Source organism: Acartia tonsa, chromosome 7, assembly GCF_053477335.1.
Source record: "Acartia tonsa isolate MP-2025a chromosome 7, ASM5347733v1, whole genome shotgun sequence".
In the NCBI taxonomy this organism is placed as follows: Eukaryota; Metazoa; Arthropoda; class Copepoda; order Calanoida; family Acartiidae; genus Acartia; species Acartia tonsa.
Window position 1 is genome coordinate 27,255,938 of NC_137266.1, and position 25,342 is coordinate 27,281,279.

Consider the following 25,342-nt stretch of genomic DNA (forward strand, 5'->3'; position numbering starts at 1 on the left):
TTATTCCGTATGAAACTTAGAAACTGTTAAAATGAAAGTTGAAATAAATATATTTATTACAAGGATGACAACATCCATAAGTAGCGAAGCTCAAAAATTATGGATGGATATCCGTAAAAAAATTAACTTTATTGCAGTTTCGTACGATTTATAACGTGAAAATCTAGGAATCGATCTAGCACCTCAGGAAATTAACAAATCTTAATGAAACTTTGTGGGGATAAGTAAATTGTGAACTTATTTAATCCATAAAAATATAAGCCTATTATCTCAGATAGAGTAAAGAAAATTATGAAAACCTAAAAATCTAGGAATCGAACTAGCAACCCAACCAATGAGCAAAATCTCGATAAAACTTAATAAAAGTATGCGGAATATGAAAGTATTCAATCCCAGAAAATTTCAGCCGTCTATGGTGAATGGGAGTTGAGATAATCATGAAAACTTTAAACTATAGGAATCGATCTAGCACCCCAACCAATTGACGAATCTTAATGCAACTTGGTGAAAATTTGAAGACTGTTAACATAATTAATCCCTGAAAATTTCAGCTCACAAAAATCACGTTTACCCCTTTCTGTCTCAGACGGACATTTCGAATTATAGAGTAGCTTCGCTACTAATAATAATGTACATGAAACAAAAATATTATAGTGAAACTTTTTCGTATACAAAGTTTTAAATTAGCTAATACAACTTTGTCCGATATTCTTATATACATTCAAATACTTTAGAAACAAATTTAAATAATTACGTTTCCGCTGTCTATAAAACTAAACTAGATTTCCTTAACTGGCGAACAGATTCAAATTTTAGGTTTGTTTATCATCATTGTGAATGCACATTAATTTATAGTTCAATTGTCTTTTCCCTTTTGTTCCCTTGTTTGAAGCGGTGAAAAACAAGGATGCAATCAACAAAAAGCGAAGCTTAAACATTCGAGAATCAAAGACTTTCATAGCTTCTTCACGTATGGATTGTATCAACCTTGTTTTTAATATTTTACAAGGAAAAGAGAAAATAATGAAATAAGTTTTGTCCAAACTAATGATGAAAAGAAAAAGTTTTAATTAGAAATGTATATGAGATGGACAATTATATACATTATAAAAAAGTACTCTTTTTTTTTTATCTTATTCAAGACTTGTTGGTACATACTTCTTAGCGGTTTTTGAAAACATGGAAAGGGGGGGGGGTGTTATTGTTTTACATAAGGTTAGGTTGGGTTATATTGAAGCCCCGCTAGTATAAGCCCCGTAGATTGGTTCGTTTTAGCCACAAATTATACATTCCGACATATTGTCCCTTATTTGAACATTAATATCTTAAGAACGGTTTATTTTACCTGGATGTTTGCCATAAAGGCCCACAAGAGTCCCAGATATCTCGCTCTTTTGATGTCAAGGCATGGCCCAAAAACTGGATGGCACTAAAAAGATGTTTATTTAATCAGAAGAGTTCTTTTTGCATGGAGTTTTGCAAAACAAATTACAATAAAGATTATTTCTACATGCCAAAATTTATTAGCTGAACCCATAGTACGTTACATACAGAAGGCCAAATAGAGACGCTGAACTAAAGAGTAGCCTCGATTACATTGAAAACTAATTAAAAATGCAAAAAATATTTGCATTAAATTCTGTATATTTTATTAATTTAATTCAAGTCTTTACTGCTAACTTCAAGGGAACGATCATTATTGCAAAATTGAAGTTCGAAGAAAATAATTATGGGCAAATTAGGTTAATGACATAATACATAAATATATTTTATTATATTTTAATTTGTATTTCTAACAGTGCAAATTTGAATTAGTATGGCAAGTCCAACTTCCTGTGTGTCAATTCGTCAAACAAGAGCTTATACCAACAACGAAAAAATATCACGAAACCTACGTTATACGTAATTTTCCGCAGCGCATAGTAGAATTGACGACCTTTTTATCTGCCCCCAAATTTGATGCCTGTCTGTATGATTGTCTGTAAAGCATTACATCTAATATGTACTTTTTTTTACTTACTTAGCAGTAAGCAAAGGGGTGACAACATTGCACTGGATAGCATCACCAAACATGTGTAATCCTTAAAAAAAAATTGAAACTTCAACATATTGGTTAATTTTCTATCTTAAATGAGACTTGGCTCCGGGAGTAATTATAAGAAGTTCAGTAGAAATTACATCAAATATAAAAATATTAATAGACAACCAAAAGACCTTGTCCTAAAACTTATAAGTTGGAATTCTATATCGAATATTATAATTTAGTTTTTAAATAAAGAAAAAGAAAATTTTGGAGGTATCATTTTTTTAATGGCGATTTCTTTTGAGTGGGTGGTGGTACCCTTTCACAAAAATGGCATCAACCTTCCAAGGATCTATGAGAAGAAGCATTGTAAAGGAGAACCATATCAGTTCATCAGTTGACAACATTCTTCGGTACAAACAGACGTTGGGGGATATAGTGTCTCAAAAATCAGCCATGTGACGACATAAAAATTAGGAAGATGAGTTGAGAAGTGGAAAAAAGCCTCTAAAAAAGAGATGGATAATCCCTTACTTCTTTGACGTCACATGGCTGATTTCTTGAGGCACGTTGTCTCAAAAAAACAGACAGTCAGACTCATAGACATCCTGTTACTTTAATATTAGGATTTTGCTATCTGCAGCATACCTTCTTGAATAAGAAACTGGAGGTCCGGCATCAAATATCTCAAAACATCTGTGGCATTTGGTTCTCTGATATGCGGATTTAACTTGACCTAAAACAAGAATAAAAATGTTAGATAGTGGTTGCAGTTTTTGGAAATTATCATATTATAAAAAGCAACTAGCGGCTTCGCGTTTAGCCTCTTTGGGCTTTGTCTCAAGAGGTAATTAAAAGACTATTGATTTTTTTTATCATTGTTTAATGAATTAAAATAGAAATCTTAAAACCATATCAAATGCAATTATGGGTTCCAGGACAAACGCAGGAGTCCAAAACTTCGGAGTGGACAAACGCAGGAGTGTTAAAATATTAATTTTATTAAGTATTTATATACAGATTAGGTTAGGTTAAGATATGAATGAACAAATAACCCTATAAGATGGTCTAAAATAGGTTAGGTTAGGTTAAGTGTCCACTCTGACGTTTGTCCACTCCGACGTTTGTCGTAGGACCGCAATTATTACTCGTAATGTAATGATAATAAAATAAATAATATCTATTTTTCCCTTAGACCCAGAATTGGATCTTTAAATGCGTAGCCGTTGCCGCGGCAACGGCTACAACTTTAAAGATCCAGCTCAGTACTTTTTAAATCAATGATTATATGGAAAAAAAACTTTAATTTTATGTCAAATAATTATATTTGTTCAAAATCATTCACAAGAAAAGCAATCAATATCACATCAATATTTATTTATGCGCATTTAATTAAAAAGGAAAAATAATAATTAATATTTAAATTTCTCTCTAAAATGTACCTTTCATATAAAATTCAGATTTTGATTAAACTTTATAAACAAGGGCAATTATGTACATAAACAAAAACATTTTTAGATTCAGATAAAAAGTTGGCTGATACAATAGAATCATAATCAAAACAGATTGATAGGTATTGTCAATTAATGATAGTGTAAAATATAACCAGTGACTGTGTCCCTAGCATCGAGGGGCCCTATTTAAATGGTTAAGAAGTGGCAGAAAAATAGCCTGAAACCATCCAATGCCTTCAATCTAAAATTGAAAAAGCTCATACCATCATATGACCAAAGCTTTCCTAATAAGGAACACTCATTCAATTATTTAAATCTTTAGCTTCAGACATAAGAAAACTTTACTTCTTCACATAATAGGATATATCCTCTAGATACCAAATTAACATTTACAATTTTTTTAAATTTAAAAAATCGGCCAATAAACAAAGAAGTTTGAGAACATATCAAAATAACGGACTTAAGCTAAATATGGAATAGCTGCGCCAATCTAAAAATCTTACCAAAAGATTGAATGTTAGTTTAACTTTCTGGAAAGTTGTCATCAATTCTGAAACAAAATAATATTTTATTAACAGTGACTAAAAACTTTGGGCTGGGATAAAGAGAAAGTACAAGGGATTATAAATTAATCTTCCAACAAATGATGATGAAAAATTTCACAGCTTTCTCTTAAAGTGCCATTAGAGCAATATACCCAATTATCTTCGATAAAAATTGAAAATAGGTAATTGGTAGTTTTGTCCAATTCCCAACACCTGTGAGAGGGCCTAATCCTTAGGGGCCTATAACTGTGGTGCCCTAACCCTGCGGAGCTGCCTATTACCCAATATTACCTAACCGATTATATTTTCCTCTTCCCACCTATGGCTTCTCAATTTCAAGCAACCAAAAGAAGGAACTAGTTAATTTTTTAAATAGTTCTTCATATTGTTGTAATCTAATTTGCTTTTTATTTCTTATCTAATTCTCAGACTTATGTCAAATTATGATGTCAATAAAACCCAACAAATCTTCAATTTAGAAATGAGGATAATAATATAAAATTGCAGAATTTTATAACAAAAAGCTACTCAATTAGTTACAGCTTCTATTCTCTGATAATATAAATATTAATACCTGTAGCTCTATAGCTGGTAATTCCTCTACTACCAGGTATATTTAGCTTACTATGGAGATAATATAAATATTAATACCTGTAGCTCTATAGCTGGTAATTCCTCTACTACCAGGTATATTTAGCTTACTATGGAGATAATATAAATATTAATACCTGTAGCTCTATAGCTGGTAATTCCTCTACTACCAGGTATATTTAGCTTACTATGGAGATAATATAAATATTAATACCTGTAGCTCTATAGCTGGTAATTCCTCTACTACCAGGTATATTTAGCTTACTATGGAGATAATATAAATATTAATACCTGTAGCTCTATAGCTGGTAATTCCTCTACTACCAGGTATATTTAGCTTACTATGGAGATAATATAAATATTAATACCTGTAGCTCTATAGCTGGTAATTCCTCTACTACCAGGTATATTTAGCTTACTATCCTGGAGGCCCCTATAAGTAAAATTAATAATGCATAATGAATATTTGTAATAAACATTGATGTAGATTTACCCCCACTAGCAAAATCATTAATAAAACACATTACAGATCTCAAATTTATGCTAAGATTTTCTGTATAAGGTAGATTGTGAAATTCGATCCTTTGTTAATTTCGATGACATTAAATTTTGATGATAATGCTGAAAATATTCTCCATAATTTGCGCAGATTTGGTTTTTCATTTTACGGAAGCATTGTATAGGTCCTGGATAATTTTAGGTTTTACTTATTTATTACTTATTTACTTTTCCCACTAATGATTTGAACACTGCGAAAGCCTAACTATAAGTATATACGCTAACAATAATTACGTAATTCACCTAAACCTAAAAATTGCAAGAATGAAGCTTGACCAAAAATATTTAAAATAAAAATTTTAAAATATCTTTTATCAGGGCTCGGTGGCCGCCCATTCCCAGATATGCTGAAGATGCGGTTTTGCTACAGCTTCAAATTGTTTATTTTCAGGTAGCTGATTTTACAATTTTCTAGGTTCCGGGCAATACATAAGTCTAGTTCACAAAAGACCTATAGAAATTAAGGATTAACTTTTATATATCAACCTTAGAAAAATTGGTCGATCTTAAAAAGTATTTTGAACTGGGCTTTAGGCAATTTTCCGCAACAAATTTTAAAATTATCTGAATATGTTGCGGAAGAAATGCGAATTGGCGAATTTTTTACTTACTGGTGGCTTCAACTTCAGGTTAGCTGCGGCTAGCTAACATATTTATAAGCGGCTGGCTATATCTGTTTTTTTTTCTATTATGAAATATTGATAATATCTGTTCATATTTTAATATTTTTTTTGCATAGTTTTTTTTCTCTCAAATTTTCTATTCTAGTTAAGGTGTGTAGGGAATTAAAGTTTAGCTGTCCTGGGAATAAGTGGGAAGTGTTGGTATGTGTGTATAAAGCCATGAAAAACAAGGATGACAACAAACACAACCATAATGTTTATTGAGTAGATTTCATTTATATATATCTAAACAATCTTATTATGTAATGCAATAAGGATTTTTTGTTTGTTTGTAGATTTTTATTAACTAATAAACCGACTAAGTTTTATAATACAGGGAAGCTTCACATATGTCTCTGGATGGCTTTATTCTATTTTATTTTTTGATGTAGGTTTTGCCAATGGTTTTAGGCCATTTTAATGAAATTGCTAGTTGGCATTAATTCCCGAAATAATCAATATACTTTTTTCAGAGTTTCACAACAAAGAAAAGAACAACATCATCACTTGAAAAGACAAATAAATAAGATAAATATAAAAACATTATTTTCAAATTCATTATATATTTCTGGAACTAAAATTTATCATGTCGTGTTTACGTTTATATAAGCAATGTACTTTAATTAAAAGACTTAGCAGTCGCATTTTAAATTGGCTGTCTTTAGCGGCTAAAATTGTTTTACAAATAGGTACAGTTTGAAGAATAAATGTATAATCATAGATGTAAAATCCAGGCAAGTAACTAGCCCTAGGGTGGAGACCCTTTTCGCCTGCCAGCAAATTACTTTCTGTTGGATTGTTATGACTCAGCTGTGTTTATATTTTCAACACTATTAGCTGATTTCAAAGATCCAATACAAAATTGGGACAGGGTCCCTGCCCTGTGGGCAGAGTTATATATGTCCGCTAAGATCGTTTAGACGGCTTGACTAATCTTTTCACAATTTTCAGGAAAGTTTTTCATTTGTCCATGAAGGTTTAGGCGAAGCCATATAAAAAACTAATGTAGCTGTAGTAAAGGAAATGGCTATCAAAAAGCGTTTAAACTTGAATTTGCAATTCATTTTTGTTTTGTTTTTGGATAGTAATAATAAAGGGGGCGGATGGTTTCGGCTGATTATAAAAGACAATATACAGTTGCCGAGCCCTGGACGAGCTTTAGCTTTGAAGTGGACTTAAAATTTATTTTGGTATATTTTATCTAGTGTTTAGGTTCTATTGTTTATGAAATTGAACAGTATAATATTGTAAATATTTTACAGTATAGAAAATATTTATTTTCTACGTAATCTAAAAAGGATGACTTATTAGTATATAATACAAGGCACAGTGCGTATGAAGGTGCTTTGACTTTTGTGTCAGAACCTAAATTGGGACATAGTGTTTTCATTACCCTAGGTTAGGTTACTTCAATTCACTTTTCAATAAAATCTAAAATGCAGCCGTTTTTTAGAAAATTAGATTTGAAAATTTCAAGTTCAATTTTCATCCACTAAGAGTTACCGCACAATCATGACGGAAATTCAGCCTTAAGTAAATATATATGGAGAGATTTCATGACAGACTTTATAAAAGCAGTTGTTCAAAAATTTAAATAAATAATCTTTGCTTTTCTTGTCATGATTATGCACTCCTAGTGGATGAAAATTGAACTTGAAATTTGCAAATCTAATTTTCTCAAAAACGGCTGCATTTTAGATTTTATTGAAAAGTGAAATGAAGTTACCTAACCTAGGGTAATGAAATGCACTATGTCCCAATTTAGGTTCTGACACAAGAGTCAAAGTACCTTCATACGCACTGTGAAGGGCTTCCATAGTCTGAGGGGAGTAATCTACTTTAATTTTAAGATTTAAGGGGTTGACACTCTCCTACCCCTCCCTCCTCTTTGGACGTCTATGATTGTATACAATCTCAGTAACATTACAGGACAGTACGGAAAGTTATCCTTATAAATAAGTAATAGGATGTTTGTGTGTGTGTGTTTATTATGAAAGATCTCGCAAATTTCTAAATCTATATGGTGAAGCTTCTTATAGCGATGTTTGGCGACATCTATTTTAATTTTTTTTTGTATTTTGAAAATTAAATGTGGAGGGTCGAAATCCCCCCCCCCCCCCCCCAACTTCCCTCAAGTACCCCTAGATACCTAACTAAGTTAAATCATTAATAAATAATAATTATTAAATAAATCACTAAACCCCTAGCCCCCCTTATTGTCTATTAATTAAAAAAACTTTAGGGTAGGGAAGGGTGGTTCGTGAAAACCATATCATCTTCTAACATAATTGAGAATTAACAGACATACAGACAGACTTCTCATAGTTATATAGTAGCTAAGCTACTAAAAATAGAAAGGTCATGTTTTAAGATAATGTAGAATTTATTGGTTGAAATATGATTTATCACCGCGAGAAAAAGAATATAAAAACCAATTAACCTTATATCTATAATACAAAGTAGTACCTTGTCTGTCCGTTATCTATCTGTCTGTTTTTAAAAGCAAAGCTTTCCCATAATTAGGGTTTGTACGTACGTAACGAATAGTTCTTTTCGTTATTTTAGGCATGTTATAATTGTCCTGTCGATTCTAAACTTTGCATGATGATTCCTGTAGTAGTTAGGTACGATTTAGAAACCGTTACCAGAATGTCCGTACGTCCATTTTAAACATGTTGATTTTTAACTTTTTTAACAACAATTTTTTATGTGATATAATCATCCGATTGATCTGATTTTTGGAGTACTGATTCCTATCACAATAAGGTACAATTTCATAAGTGAAGCAACTTTATAATCAAATCCTAAAAATGTCAATATATCCTTAAACAGTATTCTGTATTTAAGAAGTATTGCAACAGATTAACGTATAATTTTGTCAAAACTTATATATTTATATTTTGTATATTATTCAGTTCTGATACTTTACAAGAGTTAATGTTCGTCTGTCATACCGTTTCAGAGCTTCGCTTTTATGAATGTTGTCATACTTTTTTTTTATTTTGTGAATTGTTTGATTGAGTTGTCTTTTTATAGAATCTTCACAATGACTCCATACATCCTGGGATGGTTATGGGCTCTTCAGTTTTTATTTTTTTTCTGCTTATCCTACCTGTTTTAAATTAGTATCTCCTAGAACTCTTGGACAATCGTACTTCTTATTGTCTTATGCAATATGATCCAACAAACTATTATGTATTTCTTGTATCATGGTTCAGAACTGTTTTTATCTGGTGGAACTATATTGTATTCGGAGCCAAGATCAATTATTCTAGGAGTTATTATATTTAGAGGGTGGGTTACCTTTCACAAAATAAACATGAACCTTCTCAGTTCCTATGCAAAGCTTAGCCGTAAAGAAGAACCTTATCAGTTCACCGACTAGCAAGATACTTTGATACAGAGAGACTGACACATAGATACACTATAATAGGTATCAGGCCCTCCCCTTATATTTCTACATAAAGTTTTAAAATTTGCTTACCTGCAAAACGACATAATATCTTCAGAGCAGTAGTTGAGAAGTATCTTATTCTTTTCTACAGGGTCATCACTAGTCACATAACAAAACAATTTACTTTAGGAGCATGAACCATTTAGTACATAAGTAGCTCAGCAATAACAAGATTAATAATAAATTAATACTTTTTATAATCTGTAGCGTCTACGCCCCTAGAGTCCTCCACATCGACCCCTTCCCAAGTTTTCATTTTTAAAATAAAAAGAAATTTTTTTTGAGTGGTCATTTTTAAGAGTTGATTCTCCTCGAAAGACGGTGGTACCCTCCCCAAGAATAAAAATAAACTTTCCCTGGACCTATGAGATGCTACATTGTTAAGCAGAACCATATGGGTCCATATCGGTTAGCAAGAACCTTTGGTACAGACAAACACATAGACATCCTATTAGTTTTATATTTGCTTACTTTTGCAGATAAAAGTTTGGTATTTTATGATTTTAAAATCCAACAATAACTAAAATTTTAGGTCATACAGACAAACATTCACTAAATATGTGGTAGCTGCTATATCTTAGTAGTTGGCTCAAAACTTTGGATACTCTTAGTGAATTTTGATTGGTTAGTTCTAAACTAGAAGTGTCCAAACAATAATTGAGATCTACAGATGTATAATTTTGTTTATCATCATTGAGGATGATTATTGATTTACTGTCCATTGTCCTATCCCTTACTATCCTTAAAAAGTTACCAAAGTGCATTTATCTTAATATTGTTCTAACTTTATTTATGAGAAGAAAATGACAAGAATCATTCATTTTATCATGAAACAATGGAAAATAATATTGATATATATATGTATATCCCCAATGATGTTAGATAAAGTTACCCTATCAAACACTACTTGTTTCAAACAACCAGTTTTAAATTTACCCAAATTTTTAAGAAAACAAATTAGAGACCTTGTTTTTAAAACGTTGGGTATCAGTATGATTTACAGTCAAATATCTCCTCCCTCATTTTTTTATACTTCACTATTCTAAACTAAATCTAAAGAAGCTTTATATGCATGTACATGTATTGAAGTAACCAAGAAGTGGGACAGGAGTACAAGGACTCCAAGGGGGGGGGGGGGGTAAAAGAAATTTACCCCTGCCAACAGATTTTAGGAGGGGTAATAACAACTATGCAACCTTTTTAATCTCTTTGATTATGACTTATTTTGAGTTGAACTCCTAAGTATTTCATCATTTAGTGAGATCTTTACGACAGACAGACAAACATCCTATTTTTTTAAAGGTTGAATACTAAAATAATTGTTCCTGTGTTCGTAAATAAAACTTGGTTTGTTCATCATAAGACTCTCAGCTCTAAAAAAATTTAAAACAAGGATGACAACATCCATAAGTAGCGAAGCACAAAGTATCATTTATGGGAATACGGTATGGAGATTATAAGTGTTTATTAAAATCAAGCATCACGAAACCTTTTATAACATCAGGAATATCATCATGATTTATATATAATATATATATTTATGTTTATTTTTTGTAGCATTACGAAGAGACCAACAGAAAAAGAAAATTAGATACTTGATACTTTTAGTATAATGAATCTTTAAAAAATCAGCCGTCCATCTTGACTAACAGCTGAGAAAATCACATAAACCCCATAGATTTACGGACGGACATACAAAACAAATTATAAAGCAGCATTACTTAAACTGTTTTCAACCTATTTTTGAAAGGGGGGTCGAAAATATACTTGGGCACCTGTAGAATCAGACTGCAGATCCTAAATTTGAATTAAGCCCCCGACTAATTGGGGAATTTAAAAATTAATTTTTACTGTTGATTAGAAAATTTTTTAGAGACCAAAAAGGTCTTTTAGTTTGGGGTAAACTTGTTGCTTACAGAACAATTTTATATAATTCACTTTATATTAATACAATAAAAAAACATTACTCTGAGGGATCTTTAAATCATTTTAGTGGTGAGCCAGATCGGGGTGAGCTAGATCGGGGTGAGCCGAACAGATTTGGCTAACCACTAAAACGATTTAAAGATCCAGCTCAGTTCAATGCAAATATTTTTTTTTCTAAACCAATTATTTGCATTGAAAAATTTAACATAATACACAAAAATTCTGTACAGTTGGTTGCAAGCTTCCAGTCAAATGCGCTTATTTGGTCAAACTGATCTTAATTGCAACCAAACGTATACTATGAATTTGACCTAATAAGCGCATTTGACTGGAAGCTTGAACCCAACTTTACTGAGTAACGAGTAAAAATTACCTTCTTTGTTCTAATATTAATGTAATTGGTAACATTTAGTTGTAATTTTAGAAGAAAAAAAAATTATTAGATTTATGTATAGAAATAGGTCAGAATTTATAAATATTTGTACTCTACAAATATCTTTAAATTTGTACAGTACAATATAGACAGAGACACTTTCCTTATTAAGGATAAATAATAACAAATTAAAAAAAAACCACTTTACCACAATGAATAACAATTTTGGCATTTCTAACTTTTGGTACTTATATATGAGACAAAGTAGAACGATGTCTGTCCGTTTCTCTGTCGCTGAATTGCCGAGGTTGTGATTCTAGTGAATATATCTATTTATGCAGAAAAGGAGGGGGGGGGGGGGTGGAGAAATCAAATCAACACCAAGATGCCAGAAGCGACAACAATAATATCAATTACTTGGATGTTGCACCAGATTTTCATGTACTCTAATAATTTGTTACTCACAGCTGACTAATATAACCTCACCTACCCCTCATTCCCTCTCCTCGTTTTGGATAAACAAACTGGTCAAGAAATGATGTCCATGTTAGGAGCCTAAATTGTCGAAAATTTTTCCCCTGTCATAATATCCACGTATATTCTACATTTTTTTGTAAGCAATCACAAGAATTAAAAATTTTGTTGGGAAGGGAGAGGGTTATATGGACTATTAGGGGTTTTTCCCTACCTTACTGGAGAACTGTCATAAAAATGTATTTGACATCTTATCATTAACTTTTAAAGATTTTAGAGAATTTCTTTACTCGTAATGATTCTAAATAAGAGGCGTGCACAGGGTAATGCTAGCACATCCAAAAATTATTACAACCCCCTTAAACCAAAATAAAGAAAGGTGTAATATGGACATTAAGTGTTTTTTAGATGATTGTGAGCTTTAGGGTGTACTAATACATTCAGTGGGGTGTAAACCAGAATTTTTAATTGCTGAAGAAATATTTTCGTCTATAGTTGGTTTTGTGATATAGCCTCTTAAGGGGTGTTTATTTTATATAGCCCCTTCTTAAGCTTGGTTTTGGTATGCTTTGTTAAAATTCAAAACAATAGTGCTGTTTTCATATGTATTTAGCACGTTCTAAATATCTGGACATATTTTTAGAAAATTTATTAAATCTTTGACAGGATTTAGGCATTGGACAATAAAAAATATTTATTATTTATAGTACATTATGTGAAGTTCTGCAATAAAAAACTTAAAATGTTTTGGGGGAAAGAAAGGATGTAAATTAACATGATAAGTTAAATAAATTAGATTGTCAACTTCCTCCCTGAAATTTTCATGAAAGTACAAATCCTTTAATTAATATTTACTTTCAGAAAAATAAATAAAAAATTATATTCAATTTTAAACAATTATGTCTATAAGTTGTTCATTTTTGGATGACGCGGGTTCATATCGGAATTAGACAAAGAGGGGATATGCAACAGATAAAATTAACCTTAAAAACATTTCTGACCGAAAAAGAATTTTAAAAAATTGAGTTTTAGAACGCGACCACTAAAAAATATATTTCATTACTTATTAATATGCAAAGTCGACATTTAATTTTTTTTGAATTAGTACTATGGCTTCATGGTGCTCCCTGGAAAGGCATTGAGGAGCTGAATCAGGAACTTTTGTCCGTTTCAAAATATCTCGTTCCTAGCCTTAGAAATCATTAAAAAACCACAATTTTTTAAGGTTTATTGAGAATTGTCTAATTTGTAGAAGTTTTTTAGATTTTCTCAGGCTAGGAACGAGATTTTTTGAAACGGTCAAAAGTTCCTGATTCTACTCCTCAATGCCTTTCCTGGGAGCACCATGAAGCCATAGTTCTGATTCAAAAATAATTTGACTCCCATTTACAAATAGCTATACAATTGAATGTCTGGTCGTCAGCGGTTTTAAGACTTGGGATAAATTTTAAATCATCCAGAGGTGTATTATACTCATACAAATCATTTGCAGATCCCCGCTTTGGCCTCAGAAAAAAAATGCCCAAAATCGACCCACCCTATTGACTATACATCTTTTGTATTCAAGTCATAATAGAGGGACAAACATACGTAAAATTGTAATTACAGAGTAGCTTTGATCTAGAATTTGTTTTACCTTACTATATCTTTCTTGTCAATTGGTTTTGCGTCCAAATCAGAATTCACAGACAGACTAGAGGACGTGTTTCTTCGGTGCACTAAAAAGTTATAGAAAATGTTACGAAGAATCACTGAACTGATATGGTTCTCCTTCAAAGTAAATATTCTTATAGATTCAGAAAAACGAATGTTTATAACTAATTGTTGAAGGGTACCCTCACTCTTCCATGAGAAATCGCCACTTGAAAAAATAACCTCTAGGAATTTATTTTATACTTTGCGGTTTAAAACTAAAATTGAAAAGAGAGAGTTGATAACCCCCCCCCCCCCACCCCACACTTCCTCAAAGTGTCCCTAAAGCTTCCCTGAAAACTACAACCCTTTCATATCAGTTTTTCAATATATCTGTAACTACAGACAAACGAATCCTTACTACTTTAAATTTTAGCATATGTTTTCATCCTTGATTGGTTGATATATTAAGAAACCCTATTTATAGAATAGCTATTCTGTTATTAAGCGTCCTGATTATGCATTTTCCCCCCAGTCATTTAAGGTATAGATGATCGATGGGGATTATGATTGTTCCACTTGCGACTAAAGGGGCATTACCAACCTTTTTTTTCTTCTAAACTTTCCATCTAATAATATGAGTTAATGAAAAAACTTTCTAATCGTTGCAAAAAATTTACAATAAGTATACAAAAAAAAATCAAACTTTCCTAAAATACGTTTAATCTTATAATAAAAGGCGAAGTTAATAGTTTAGTAAAGAAAACCATATTAACATTTTAGCTGCAATTATAAAGAGCTACTTTTTAAGACTTTACTTTAGGACAATACTACTTTTTGTGAGTGAGTTAAGTAGTAGTCCCGTACTAATGGACGGGAGTAAAAAATTAAGTTATAGAAAAGCTTCGCTTTGCTAGAAAATTATTACGTAGTTTTGCGATGATATATAAAAAAATCGATATATTATTACTTGGATGTTGCACCAGAGTTTCATGTACTCAATAAAGTGATACTCACAGCTGGCTAAAATGATGATAACCCCCATCAACCCCATTTACCCCATTCCCTCTTCTCCTACTGGATGAACAATTAACCAATAAAGGTCACATTAGATGACTTAATTGACAACAAATTTTCCCCTTTCCATGAGTTCTATATCAAATGTAAACAGAAGTCTGTAAAATGCATTTAAACTTCTTATCTTATTTTATTTTGTCATTTTATCTGCTAATATTTAATGAAGGATTTTGATTACATCATTTAAATCTAAATTTACTTTAAAAACAAAAGAATATATGAGGACAAAATTTTCAAAAAGTTGCTAGAAATATTATTTTTTTTGTTTGGAAATTTTATGTCTAAAATCAGGGTTCGGAAGCCGCGCGTAAGCAGCGTGTAAGCCTCAGTGAAATCTTCATTTTATCACTATAAAATTCAGCTGGATGTATAAAACTGCTCTTTAGAAGACAATCCTTCTTTCTGAAATTTCTTTTTCTGCTCACAAGCAGGTTTAAAACTGAGTCTTTTGCGTGGCTGAGGCGCGGCTTCCGAACCCTGTCAAAATGGCGAAAACGGTTAACTTCAGGAAAAAATAGAAGAATAAAACGTAGGTAATTCACCAAAAAGTATTTGAAAAATAAACGTAATGAATCATGAATAATTTTGTAAATTTAATAGTAAGATGTATATAACTAGCAGGACCTTGTAAACGGCTTAATTAATTGATTTTGTTGATACAAGTCAAAAATAAATATTTTTAAAAAAAATTTCATTTATTACGAAAGAAGTTGTATCAACTTTTTTGCTTTTTATTTAAGATAGCTAGCCGGTTTTTTCAGTAAGTAGTAGATGTAAATTTTTTTATAGAATTCAGATATGCAATCGGTTTTTTTGTAGACCTCTTATTTTTTAAGTAATTTAAGTTTTTAAAAAAAATAATTGAGTCGGTTTTAAGGTACTTAAACGCAACAAAATAAAAGAAGAAAATGGCCAGTATGAACAAAAATAGTAAGATCTTTAATTTGACACCTTACTTTTAAAATTCTGTTGAGTAATTATTGAAAAAATCTATTTTTTTAACCTCGGTGTAATAAAAACTTTAGACCTAAATATTTTCTCAAACAGACATAAAAAACATGGGTTCATATATACCTTTAGAATCAGAAAAATATTACGAATCTGTTCTAAGCAAAATTGAAAAAGTTTTATAAAACTATAATAAAAAAATAAGTTTATTTTAAAAATCATAATTTTCGGCTTTAAAGGGTTAGCTTGAACCAAACCTGAACAAAACCTAAACAAAAGACAATGCAATGTAGCAGATATTTTTGAAACACAAGAAACAATAATGTATTTTTAACTGCATTGTTTTGAAGTTTATAAACAGACTGATGTATATTTGTTCATAATTTTTCATTCTTTACATGTTCTTTAATATCACTATATTTATTGTAGTATCTATTGTATATATTGTATGAACGTTCTCCTTTTTTTCTGGCAATTCTATAGGTTAATTTTATAGGTTAGGTTTCCCGATTCGTCAATTTTTGCGATTTGTGATTGGCTAGTTTAGTAGTTACAATTCTTAAAATAAACTTTTTATTTTTTCTTTTTTTTATTACAATTTTTTTAAACTTTTTCAATTTTGCTTAGAATGAATTCATATTATTTTTCTCATTCTAATGGTATATATGAACCCATATTTTTAATTCTGTATGAGAAAATATTTAGGTTTAATGTTTTGATTAAACCGAGGTTAAAAAAATAGATTTTTTCAACAATTACTCAACAGAATTTTAAAAGTAAGGTGTCAAAATAAAGATCTTACTATTTTTGTTCATACTGGCTATTTTCTTCTTTTATTTTGTTGCGTTTTAGTACCTTAAAACCGACTTAATTATTTTTTTAAAAAACTTAAATTACTTAAAAAATAAGAGGTCTACAAAAAAACCGATTGCATATCTGAATTCTATGAAAAATTTTACATCTACTACTTACTGAAAGAACCGGCTAGCTATCTTAAATAAAAAGCAAAAAAGTTGATACACCTTCTTTAAAAGAAATTGTGCAAATCTAATTTAATTCTAATTTCAAAAGACAAGAATTAAACTTAAAATAATTACGTGAATAAAATCAATGTTGTTGTTCTACAAATTTTAACGTTAATGAACATCAAGAATTTTTTGAAAAATAATGAAAATAAAAATAATTATTATATATAAAAGAACATTAAAATGTCATTACAAGTAATATTGGTTTAAATGTTGGTTAAGATCTCAAGCCAAGAAAACAGCCAAGGTATAATGGTAATCTAACACCTAACAAACAACCCATTCATTAGTTACATGATGCTTATCTGGAAGCCATAAGTCTGTTCGGAAGTACTTTGCACCTGTTTATGAGCTAAGGTATTGAACATTAAGGTTCTCCTTTTTACATAGTTTTAAACATATTATTTCCCTATAGATCTTTAGGGATAGGACAATGGATAAATTGATGCAAATATCTAATGATAATAAGCAAAATTATCCCTTCTGTAAATTAAAATTATTGGTTGTAATGTTAGGACACTGCTAGATATGAACCAACCAATCAAAATTAATTAGTGCATAAAATTTTTAAACCAATGTTTAAGATACTTAACTTAATTTAAAAACTTCAGAGCAATTTACAGTCCAATGTCCCCTCCCTTTCTGAATTTGCCCAACAATTTATGTTCTTACCTGAAGCATAAATCATGGAGGCAGAAGTTGAGGAAATTCTTGATCCTGGTCGAGTGTCTGGCTCCTAAATTAAATGTACTGTCATCCATTATATTCATCTACTATTGGCCACGCCCCTAGAGCACACCACTCCACAGTCTAGTAAGTCTTACCGTGGGTATTTCTTTTCCAGGGGTGATTTTCTTGGGAGGGTGGTGCTTCCCGCCACCAAAACAGTATAAATCTTAACACGATCTATAAGAAGTTACATTGCAAAGGTAAACCATATCGATTCAGCAGTTAGCGCGATCATTCAGTACAAACAGGATAGACCCACAGATCCTGTTGCTTTTTTATTGGCATAACTTTAATAGAAAGAAGAACAATGTCTGTCTAAAGCAGCTTAAGATCTCGGTAAAAGCAGAACCGGTTAGGCTGTTCTTTCCAGGGACTGAACCCCCTGGCCCTCCGGCATCTCGGGGCTAAAAAACTGGTTTTAATCTAATAATTTTATATACGCGGAAAGCTGTTTATATTACGTCAATTTTGGAAAACTATGCCAGTTCTCTAATTGTATTCTTTCTACCTATTTCTGAAAATTTGAATAATTTAATATAAATGCAATTTAAGTACAACAGATACACAAATTAGAAAAATCTGTATCTTATATATTTATAATCTTTTATAAGCAAGGATAACAATATCTATAAAAGCGAAGCTCTAAAATAAGAAGGAAGAACAAACAAACAATAGACGCACAGGCTTCTTGGAGCAATTATAGAGTTGCTACGCTTTCTAGATCGTACCTTACTGTTATAGGAATTATCAGGCAAAGTTTTAAACCGATAAGACAATTAAAACATGTTTAAATTGGCTAAGAGTTATGAAATTTTGGAATAACTACGATTTATCAAATCAAAGGCTTTACCAAGGTCATTAATTTTGTATAAACTAAATACAAATTATTCCTTAAAAAGGAAACAGCTAAACTGGATTTTATTGGTCATTCAATAATCAGTATATTATGTTTTTACTTTAAGTACTTTAAGTTTATGTACTTAAATAATATTATGAAAAAATATATATTTGACCTATTTCACAATTACTATGGAAATTTTGTATTTATTTTTTAACGTTCTATTTAACAAATAAATATCTGGATGGAACCTTGAAGATTAAATCAAAGAAAAGTTAAATTGACAGTTTTATTACTTTTATTAGGAATGTGATAGAAAAATAAAAACTTAAAAAGTAATCTTATCCGATGCTAAAGTAGTGTTTGTCTGCATGTCCAATAATATCATAGAAATGGGTAAACTGAGTAACTGAACCATACCCTCTTCCTCTAATAGGTATGGTAATCAATCATAATTTTCTCGTATATCCTTTTTCTTCCTTTTTTCTCTCTTCGCAATCCTTTCTTTCTAATATTTAGCATATCATTTCATACACCTTTGCTTTGCTGGACGTAAAAATCCTTGTTTACGATTATAACCTTAATTATAGTTAGTTTTCCTTATAATATGGATAACTTCATGGCATAAGTATGCCGTAAGTGGGTGTAAAAAAAATCCTGAACTTTAAAATTCGAGAAAACAGCTTTTCCCATTTAAATGAGCCAATGACGTCGATCGCTTTACATAATACCTATACATGAAAAAATCTTTTTATTATCTTTAGTTATACGCGAAATTTAAAATCTTAAAACTTATTAAAACTATAATTACGGACGTGGTATCCCGTACCTGATACTGGGAAACAGAATCCAGGTTATCCGCCGCACTCAGAAGCTCCTCCACTAATTGATGGGGGTCGCAAGATATGCACTAAAAATATAATAAAAGTTGTGAATAATACAAAATTGAATGATGTCTATCTGTCTGTCTGTCTGTTTATCCTAAAAGTTCTCGCTAACCGATGGACCAAATGAGCTTTGCTTTTCCAGTAAATATACCTACTGGCAAATTTCCTTAACCCTTACAGATCGGGGGGGGGGGGGGGCTCAAAGAGCCCCCCCCTCTAGTTTTTTCAATCTCATTTTTTTTGTAGGTAAGATGGAGAGCTGTAACTTCATGACTTTTAAAGTTTAGTAATTATACGTCGGCAAGAGTTGATTTTATTAGGATATCTGGTCTGTGTCGGTCGTGGTGTCCGGTCAAAGTCGGTTGGGTAGCAAAAAAAATTTGAAAAAATTCTAAATAAATCTTAATTTCTACATTATGACTTTTGTGTATCAGGTAGAAACCTAAATTTTTTTTGGTGAATACTTAGATATCAATGACCATCTGAGAAAAGTGGTGTTATGACCGTTTGACCGCTCCCTGACCGACTTTATGACCGATTTTTGTCCGGCTTTTACTACAGATATATATCATGAATATTGTGGCTTCTATTACAGCTAGAGACCTAAAATTTTTTTTGGTAAATCCTTGAGCAATAATAAACAGATAAAAATATTAATTTGCGCCGCCAACCGCCGTTTTACCGCCGTAACCGCCGAAAATAGCGGTTTCCGTTATTTGCCGTTTTTCGGCGATGATCAGAAAAAGTAATTTTTTTGTTATGAAAAATAAAAGTTCGTCCTAAAATTTGGTCATCCTAGCTGCAAAATTGGCCGCTCTACAGCTGTTTTAACATTTAGCGGCTGGCCGCTAAAAAGCGGCTAAGGAGCGGTCTGACTGCAATGACTAGAAAAAGTAATTTTCTCTAAAAATACACATGAACCACCAGAAAAAATTTTTACGTCTTTATCTGTACCAGGAGCCGAGATAGAGGGGGGGGGGGCTCTTTAAGCCCCCCCCCCCCCCCCCCCCCCCCCCGATCTATTAAGGTGGGAATTGGGGCCCGATCTGTAAGGGTTAATAAAATACACCCCCCCCCTACCTTAAAAAAATAATTATTGGATTAGAAATCTTAGAGATGCTTGATATTGGTCCAAGGCAAATTTATCTCACAATATTTAAATTAGTAAGTTTTTTTTTGTCTGTAGCTTAAGATATCCATAACAACTGAACTGTCTTCGGAAAGATTCCCTTAACTCCTTGATTGGTTTAGGCCTATTTTATATTTTGATTATAGTCTTGTTATGGTTTTAGGCTATTTTTCTGCGTATGCTTCCCATTCGAATTGCGATCCCCTAGATGCTAAGGGCGCATCCACTAGTCATTTACATAATTTAACATTTTTGTTTCTTTTTCTAATATACATTTGTACTAATGAAGTGTCTCTATACGTATAATTATACAATATACATGTCATATTAACAGAACGTAAGCATATATTTTCTACTTAATATCTTTTTATCAGGGAAAGGGATAATGATTCAGTGAAAAATACGTGTCAATAATAGTATTTAGTCTTAATAGCATCAGGGATCTTAAGGGATAAGACGATAAATTTATATGCATCATAAATGGCTCAAAAATTCTATTCCAAACTTTTTGACCAGGTCAAATTGACCTATAATATTAATCTACAAAATATGGTTATTTTTGTTTATCATTAAAGTGGATTCATTTAAATTTGTCATAAATTGTCGTATCCCTTGAGATCCCTGTTTTTTTTACATTGGCACATTATGACAATATTTTTCTTTTCCTAGAAAATGTATATTCATCAGGGAGGTAAAGGGATAAGACAATAAACGAAAAATGTATGTACATCACGAATGATGATTAACAAAATTATACCCTTTTTTAGATTCATATAATTGTTCGGAGTATAAAATTTTCTGTTTTATCGAACTTGTAGCTTTCATACATGTTACATATAATTTTGTAACTCTTATATAAAAGTAATGGGATATTTGTCGTTACTCTAGGATCACGCAAACTGCTGGTCCGATATGGTTTTCCTCTACAACAAGGCTTCTCATGGGTGTTGGAAAGGTTTATAACGATTTTGGTGGAGGACAAGAACAACCTCCAAAGGGAAATAATTCCAAGAAACAATTACACCCCGTAAAGAATTCTTGTTTTTAAAAATGAATGTGGTAGAGTCATCATGCTACCACCACCCCCAACCTCAAGTCCCCCTACAGTCCTTTAGGGGCGTAAATGCTAGTAAAAATAGTTCTTTATTTTTTTGCCTGTTTTTATTAAACTATTGTAATATATCTAATCATTAGGAATAATGTCTTACCATTGAATATATTAATATTTTTAATAGGGTATTATAAATCACTACGGATAAAATACTTAGCAAGGATTATAATATCCATTAAGAGAAGCACCAAAACTAAAAGGAAGGACAAACAATTACAAGGTGTCACTAAAAAATGCATTTTTTTCAGTTTTGGGAATCAACCAGAAGGAGCATTAAAAAAATTAATTCTAGGTCTATATCAACTAAAAAAATATTTCTTCTATACATATTCAAAAACTGTACAGAGGTGAAATTTTAAAAAACCTTTTTTGCTCACTGCCTCACTAAGGTAGTGAGGCAAAATTATCCCCTCTAAATTTTTAGCGACCCTCACTAATTTTAGTGAGGCAAAAGTTTTTTAAAAATCCAAAACAAGACAAACAACGAATATAGTAAGTAAAAAAAGGGGAAATAAAAGTAAACATATAAAATAAACATCAAAGAATTTAAGAGATAGGACATTGGACGATGAACTAATGTACATCACCATTGAACGCTATTTTTAACCAACTAATCAAGACAAAATTACCCAAAGTTCAATTATAATTAAAAGTTCAATGTACCCTTAAAAGGTAGCTTTGCTCAAAAGAATTGACATATTTACAGATTCAGATTCTTATAACTTACAGACAGACAGACAAACAAACAGACAGACAGATATAAATAAAGATTAAGGAAATCAGAGCTTTTAGAAACAAATTCGTGTCAAAAAGTGCTTAGGACAAAAAACGTGAATATTGTAAGAAAATGTTATTAATACGAAGAAGAAGAATATTTTTGTCAACATGTCCAAAAAGAATTTTTCTCTGAGTGATAAAGTGACATATTTTTAGGTTTGAATACATAATACTTTTTAGAGGCGCAGCTTTACTATAGCTAGGGTTTCTCTGTACGTCCATTTGATGGCATTCCAAAGAATTTTAGGTAAAGTTCGGTAGCTTACTTGGTTATTATTGCATTTCCAAAGTCCAAACAGTTTATATAAAATATTCTTACTTATTTTGGATATAATTGTACTGATTTTGCTTATATGCTCCCGAGAAATGTATTTCTTCATTTAGGGCAAGAACAATACTTTTTATGATGTGCGTTAGTATGTACGACAGAGCTCCCAGGAAATATGTTTTTGTATCTAGGAATTTCATCCATAAAGAATCCCGACCATTAATTTTAATGTATAAGTATTGTTATATACTCAAAACAACTACCTGCCCAAAGTGACAAAGAACCTTTAAGTCTGCAAGAAAATTGATTTTTGTTCTTTTGTAGTGACTCGGCTGTGTTTCTATGTACTTCTAACGCTATTAGATGATGGGAGAGCTCACGTAAATTCTTTTATGCAATATGAGATGTGAGTTTTCTGTGCACGGTTGGCACTTTTAAGCAAAACATCAAGTCATTTATTATATCTTCATGCTCAAATAAAATTACCTGTAACGCTACATAAATGCCTCTCTTTGCTTTGCCTCTATCCACTCGAAACACAACAACTTTAGAAAGGTTGGACTTAGCTTCAGCCTAAATTAAATTAAAAATGATAACTTTGAGTAGTGCAGATACTTTATAAATATGGTATGGTCGTTTGTCCGTGCTTATTATGGAATTGCAATGTACTCTTAATTACTTTTATTTGTGATCATAAACTCAATATAAAATATCTTTCGATGTGATCAATTCCTAAAATCAAATATCCATATTCTTTTAATTTTTTTTAGTTATATAAGAAATATTTAACTTCTAGTTAGGTCAAAGAGGACAATTATGCTAATAAGCAAGAATTTTCTTTTAATTTCAGTAAATGTTTATATTTTTTTCTAGGCACGGTACCTCAATCCTCCCCAAATAAATTGTACAGGAAAATGAAAATTGTGGGTCACTTACCCCCCCCCCCCCAATTTAATTCAAATGCTCTAAAATAGGGCATTTTAGTAAAAGGAAGATTTATGTTTTTTTTTGTTTAAACTGGTTTAAGGTTCGAAAAACCACATTCATTGAGTGGACGCGCTATCAAAAAAAAATTTACGTCAAGATATGTCAAATATTTTATGCATTTTTGATCAAGAAATTTCCAATATTTTATAACAATTTTGTAAAATATAATAAAAAATAATCTAATTTGAATAAAGGAAATAGATTATTTGTGAAAATAATATCGGTAATACGATGCTATACATTATTTTCAGTATGGCTGAAAACCGGTCGTAATCCAGCGGATATTAATCAGTTTCTAAATATCAAAATATAACATTTTAACTTTCATAATGTCTTAAGTTTAGTAGAAAAATGTAAAGTTTACCTATAAAGCGGAATTTTTCTCATTTTTTAAAGTGTAAAAAGTCATTACCAAATCCCTTAAAGACGTTACCTTTTTAACAAACGCAGTTGGATCCTGTATTGACTGAATTTTAAACTTCACTATCAAATCCTGAATAAGATATATAAAGTTAATCCTCAAAAACATATAGTCTGTGCTTTTAAGAGAGGCTTTGATTCTAGCAATCTTTAGAAAGCAATTTTAAAATTTTTTATGTTAGTGTGGAACTAACCATCTTAAAATATGAATTATTTAGATCTAAGTTCTGCAAGTGATTCATAGACAAACTTTTCGGTACATCTTAATAGAAAATACAAAACATTGTCAGTTTTAAAAATCTAATTTCCTGTTCGACCTCTTATTAAAAAACCTAAGAATATGGTTGTTATATAATTGAAACCTGGATGGAGATTGTTTTTCGAAAAAAACAAACCGTTAGCAAAACTTCATTAAAGACCAACGCCTAATCCTATAGAGGCCTCAAGAGGCTCTTGAGTTAGGGCAATGAAAGTAAAAAGATGTTTTTAAGTGAAACTTTTTTGGGGTAGGGATTTTTTCAAGGGGCGATTAAGATTTGCGGGTACCCACCCAGAAAATGGTTTTAAACATTCCTTGAACCTTAGAAACTAAAATGTAAAAATAGACCAGCAGTTAGCGAGATCTTAAACTACACAAACATATAAACGTACTGTAAGAATTATTGACGACATCCCTACCCCTCTCCTTGGTGTAAAGGAAATTAAATGTGTTTATCTGTACCTGGTTTATTCTTGAAAATACAAGATCAGAACCTTTGATCCTCAACAATGCTTTGGACACAAAATAATTCTAAAATGAAAAAAAATTAGATTTTAGTGCTTTCCCTAAAAGTGACTAGCGAGCACAGAAAACCTATTTTTTTAGAAATTAAATATGTTTAGAAAGTATAAACCTAAATAATTTTTACTAAAATTCTCCTTTAAATTAAATTATTCTATAAAAACACGATAATGAATAAAAACCTTACACATAAATGTTTAATTTAGTTATGGCTTCCTAAGTCTTTTAATTTGGTAAAAAACTTAAACTATTATCATATTTTTAGCTTATTTATATTTATTATTTATACCTTATTAGGTCCTTTGCTGATGAGTTTCCTAAGAACACATTGATGATCAGTAACCTCCCCATCATCCCACTTTCCAAGGATAGATATTTCTTTGTCGGTATCTATCATTTTCACCTGAAAATCCAAACATAAAGATCAACAAATTAAAGTTGATCAAATAATCATCAAATGTATGGTGAAATTCTATTTTATAAAGTAGTGAAGTCCGTTTTTCTGTTTAGATCTTGAAATAATTTTTTATGTGATATAATCATCTGATTGATCTGATTTTTGGTGTACATATTCCTATTACAATAAGGTACAATGTTATAAGCGAAGCATCTCTATAATCAAGTCCTAATAATGTCAGTATGTCCTTAAACAGTATTCTGTATTTAAGAAGTT

General features: G+C 31.1%; 1 protein-coding gene across 1 annotated transcript in view; it reads right to left on the minus strand.

Moving 5' to 3' along the window:
• LOC145325176 (epidermal growth factor receptor kinase substrate 8-like) overlaps positions 1-25,075 on the minus strand; it is a 44,442-nt gene extending 19,367 nt beyond the window's left edge. Inside the window, exons 1-14 of the mRNA XM_080168043.1 lie at positions 24,959-25,075; positions 24,610-24,678; positions 23,902-23,961; positions 22,968-23,054; positions 19,139-19,219; positions 17,415-17,478; positions 13,697-13,778; positions 10,613-10,660; positions 9,318-9,386; positions 4,982-5,046; positions 3,981-4,027; positions 2,672-2,759; positions 2,021-2,081; positions 1,346-1,429 (exon numbers count right to left, since the gene is read on the minus strand). Coding sequence (XP_080024169.1) covers positions 1,346-1,429; positions 2,021-2,081; positions 2,672-2,759; positions 3,981-4,027; positions 4,982-5,046; positions 9,318-9,386; positions 10,613-10,660; positions 13,697-13,778; positions 17,415-17,478; positions 19,139-19,219; positions 22,968-23,054; positions 23,902-23,961; positions 24,610-24,678; positions 24,959-25,066 — 1,013 coding nt within the window. The 5' untranslated portion in view covers positions 25,067-25,075. The remainder of the gene's footprint in view (positions 1-1,345; positions 1,430-2,020; positions 2,082-2,671; positions 2,760-3,980; positions 4,028-4,981; positions 5,047-9,317; positions 9,387-10,612; positions 10,661-13,696; positions 13,779-17,414; positions 17,479-19,138; positions 19,220-22,967; positions 23,055-23,901; positions 23,962-24,609; positions 24,679-24,958) is intronic.
• Positions 25,076-25,342: the final 267 nt, after the last annotated feature.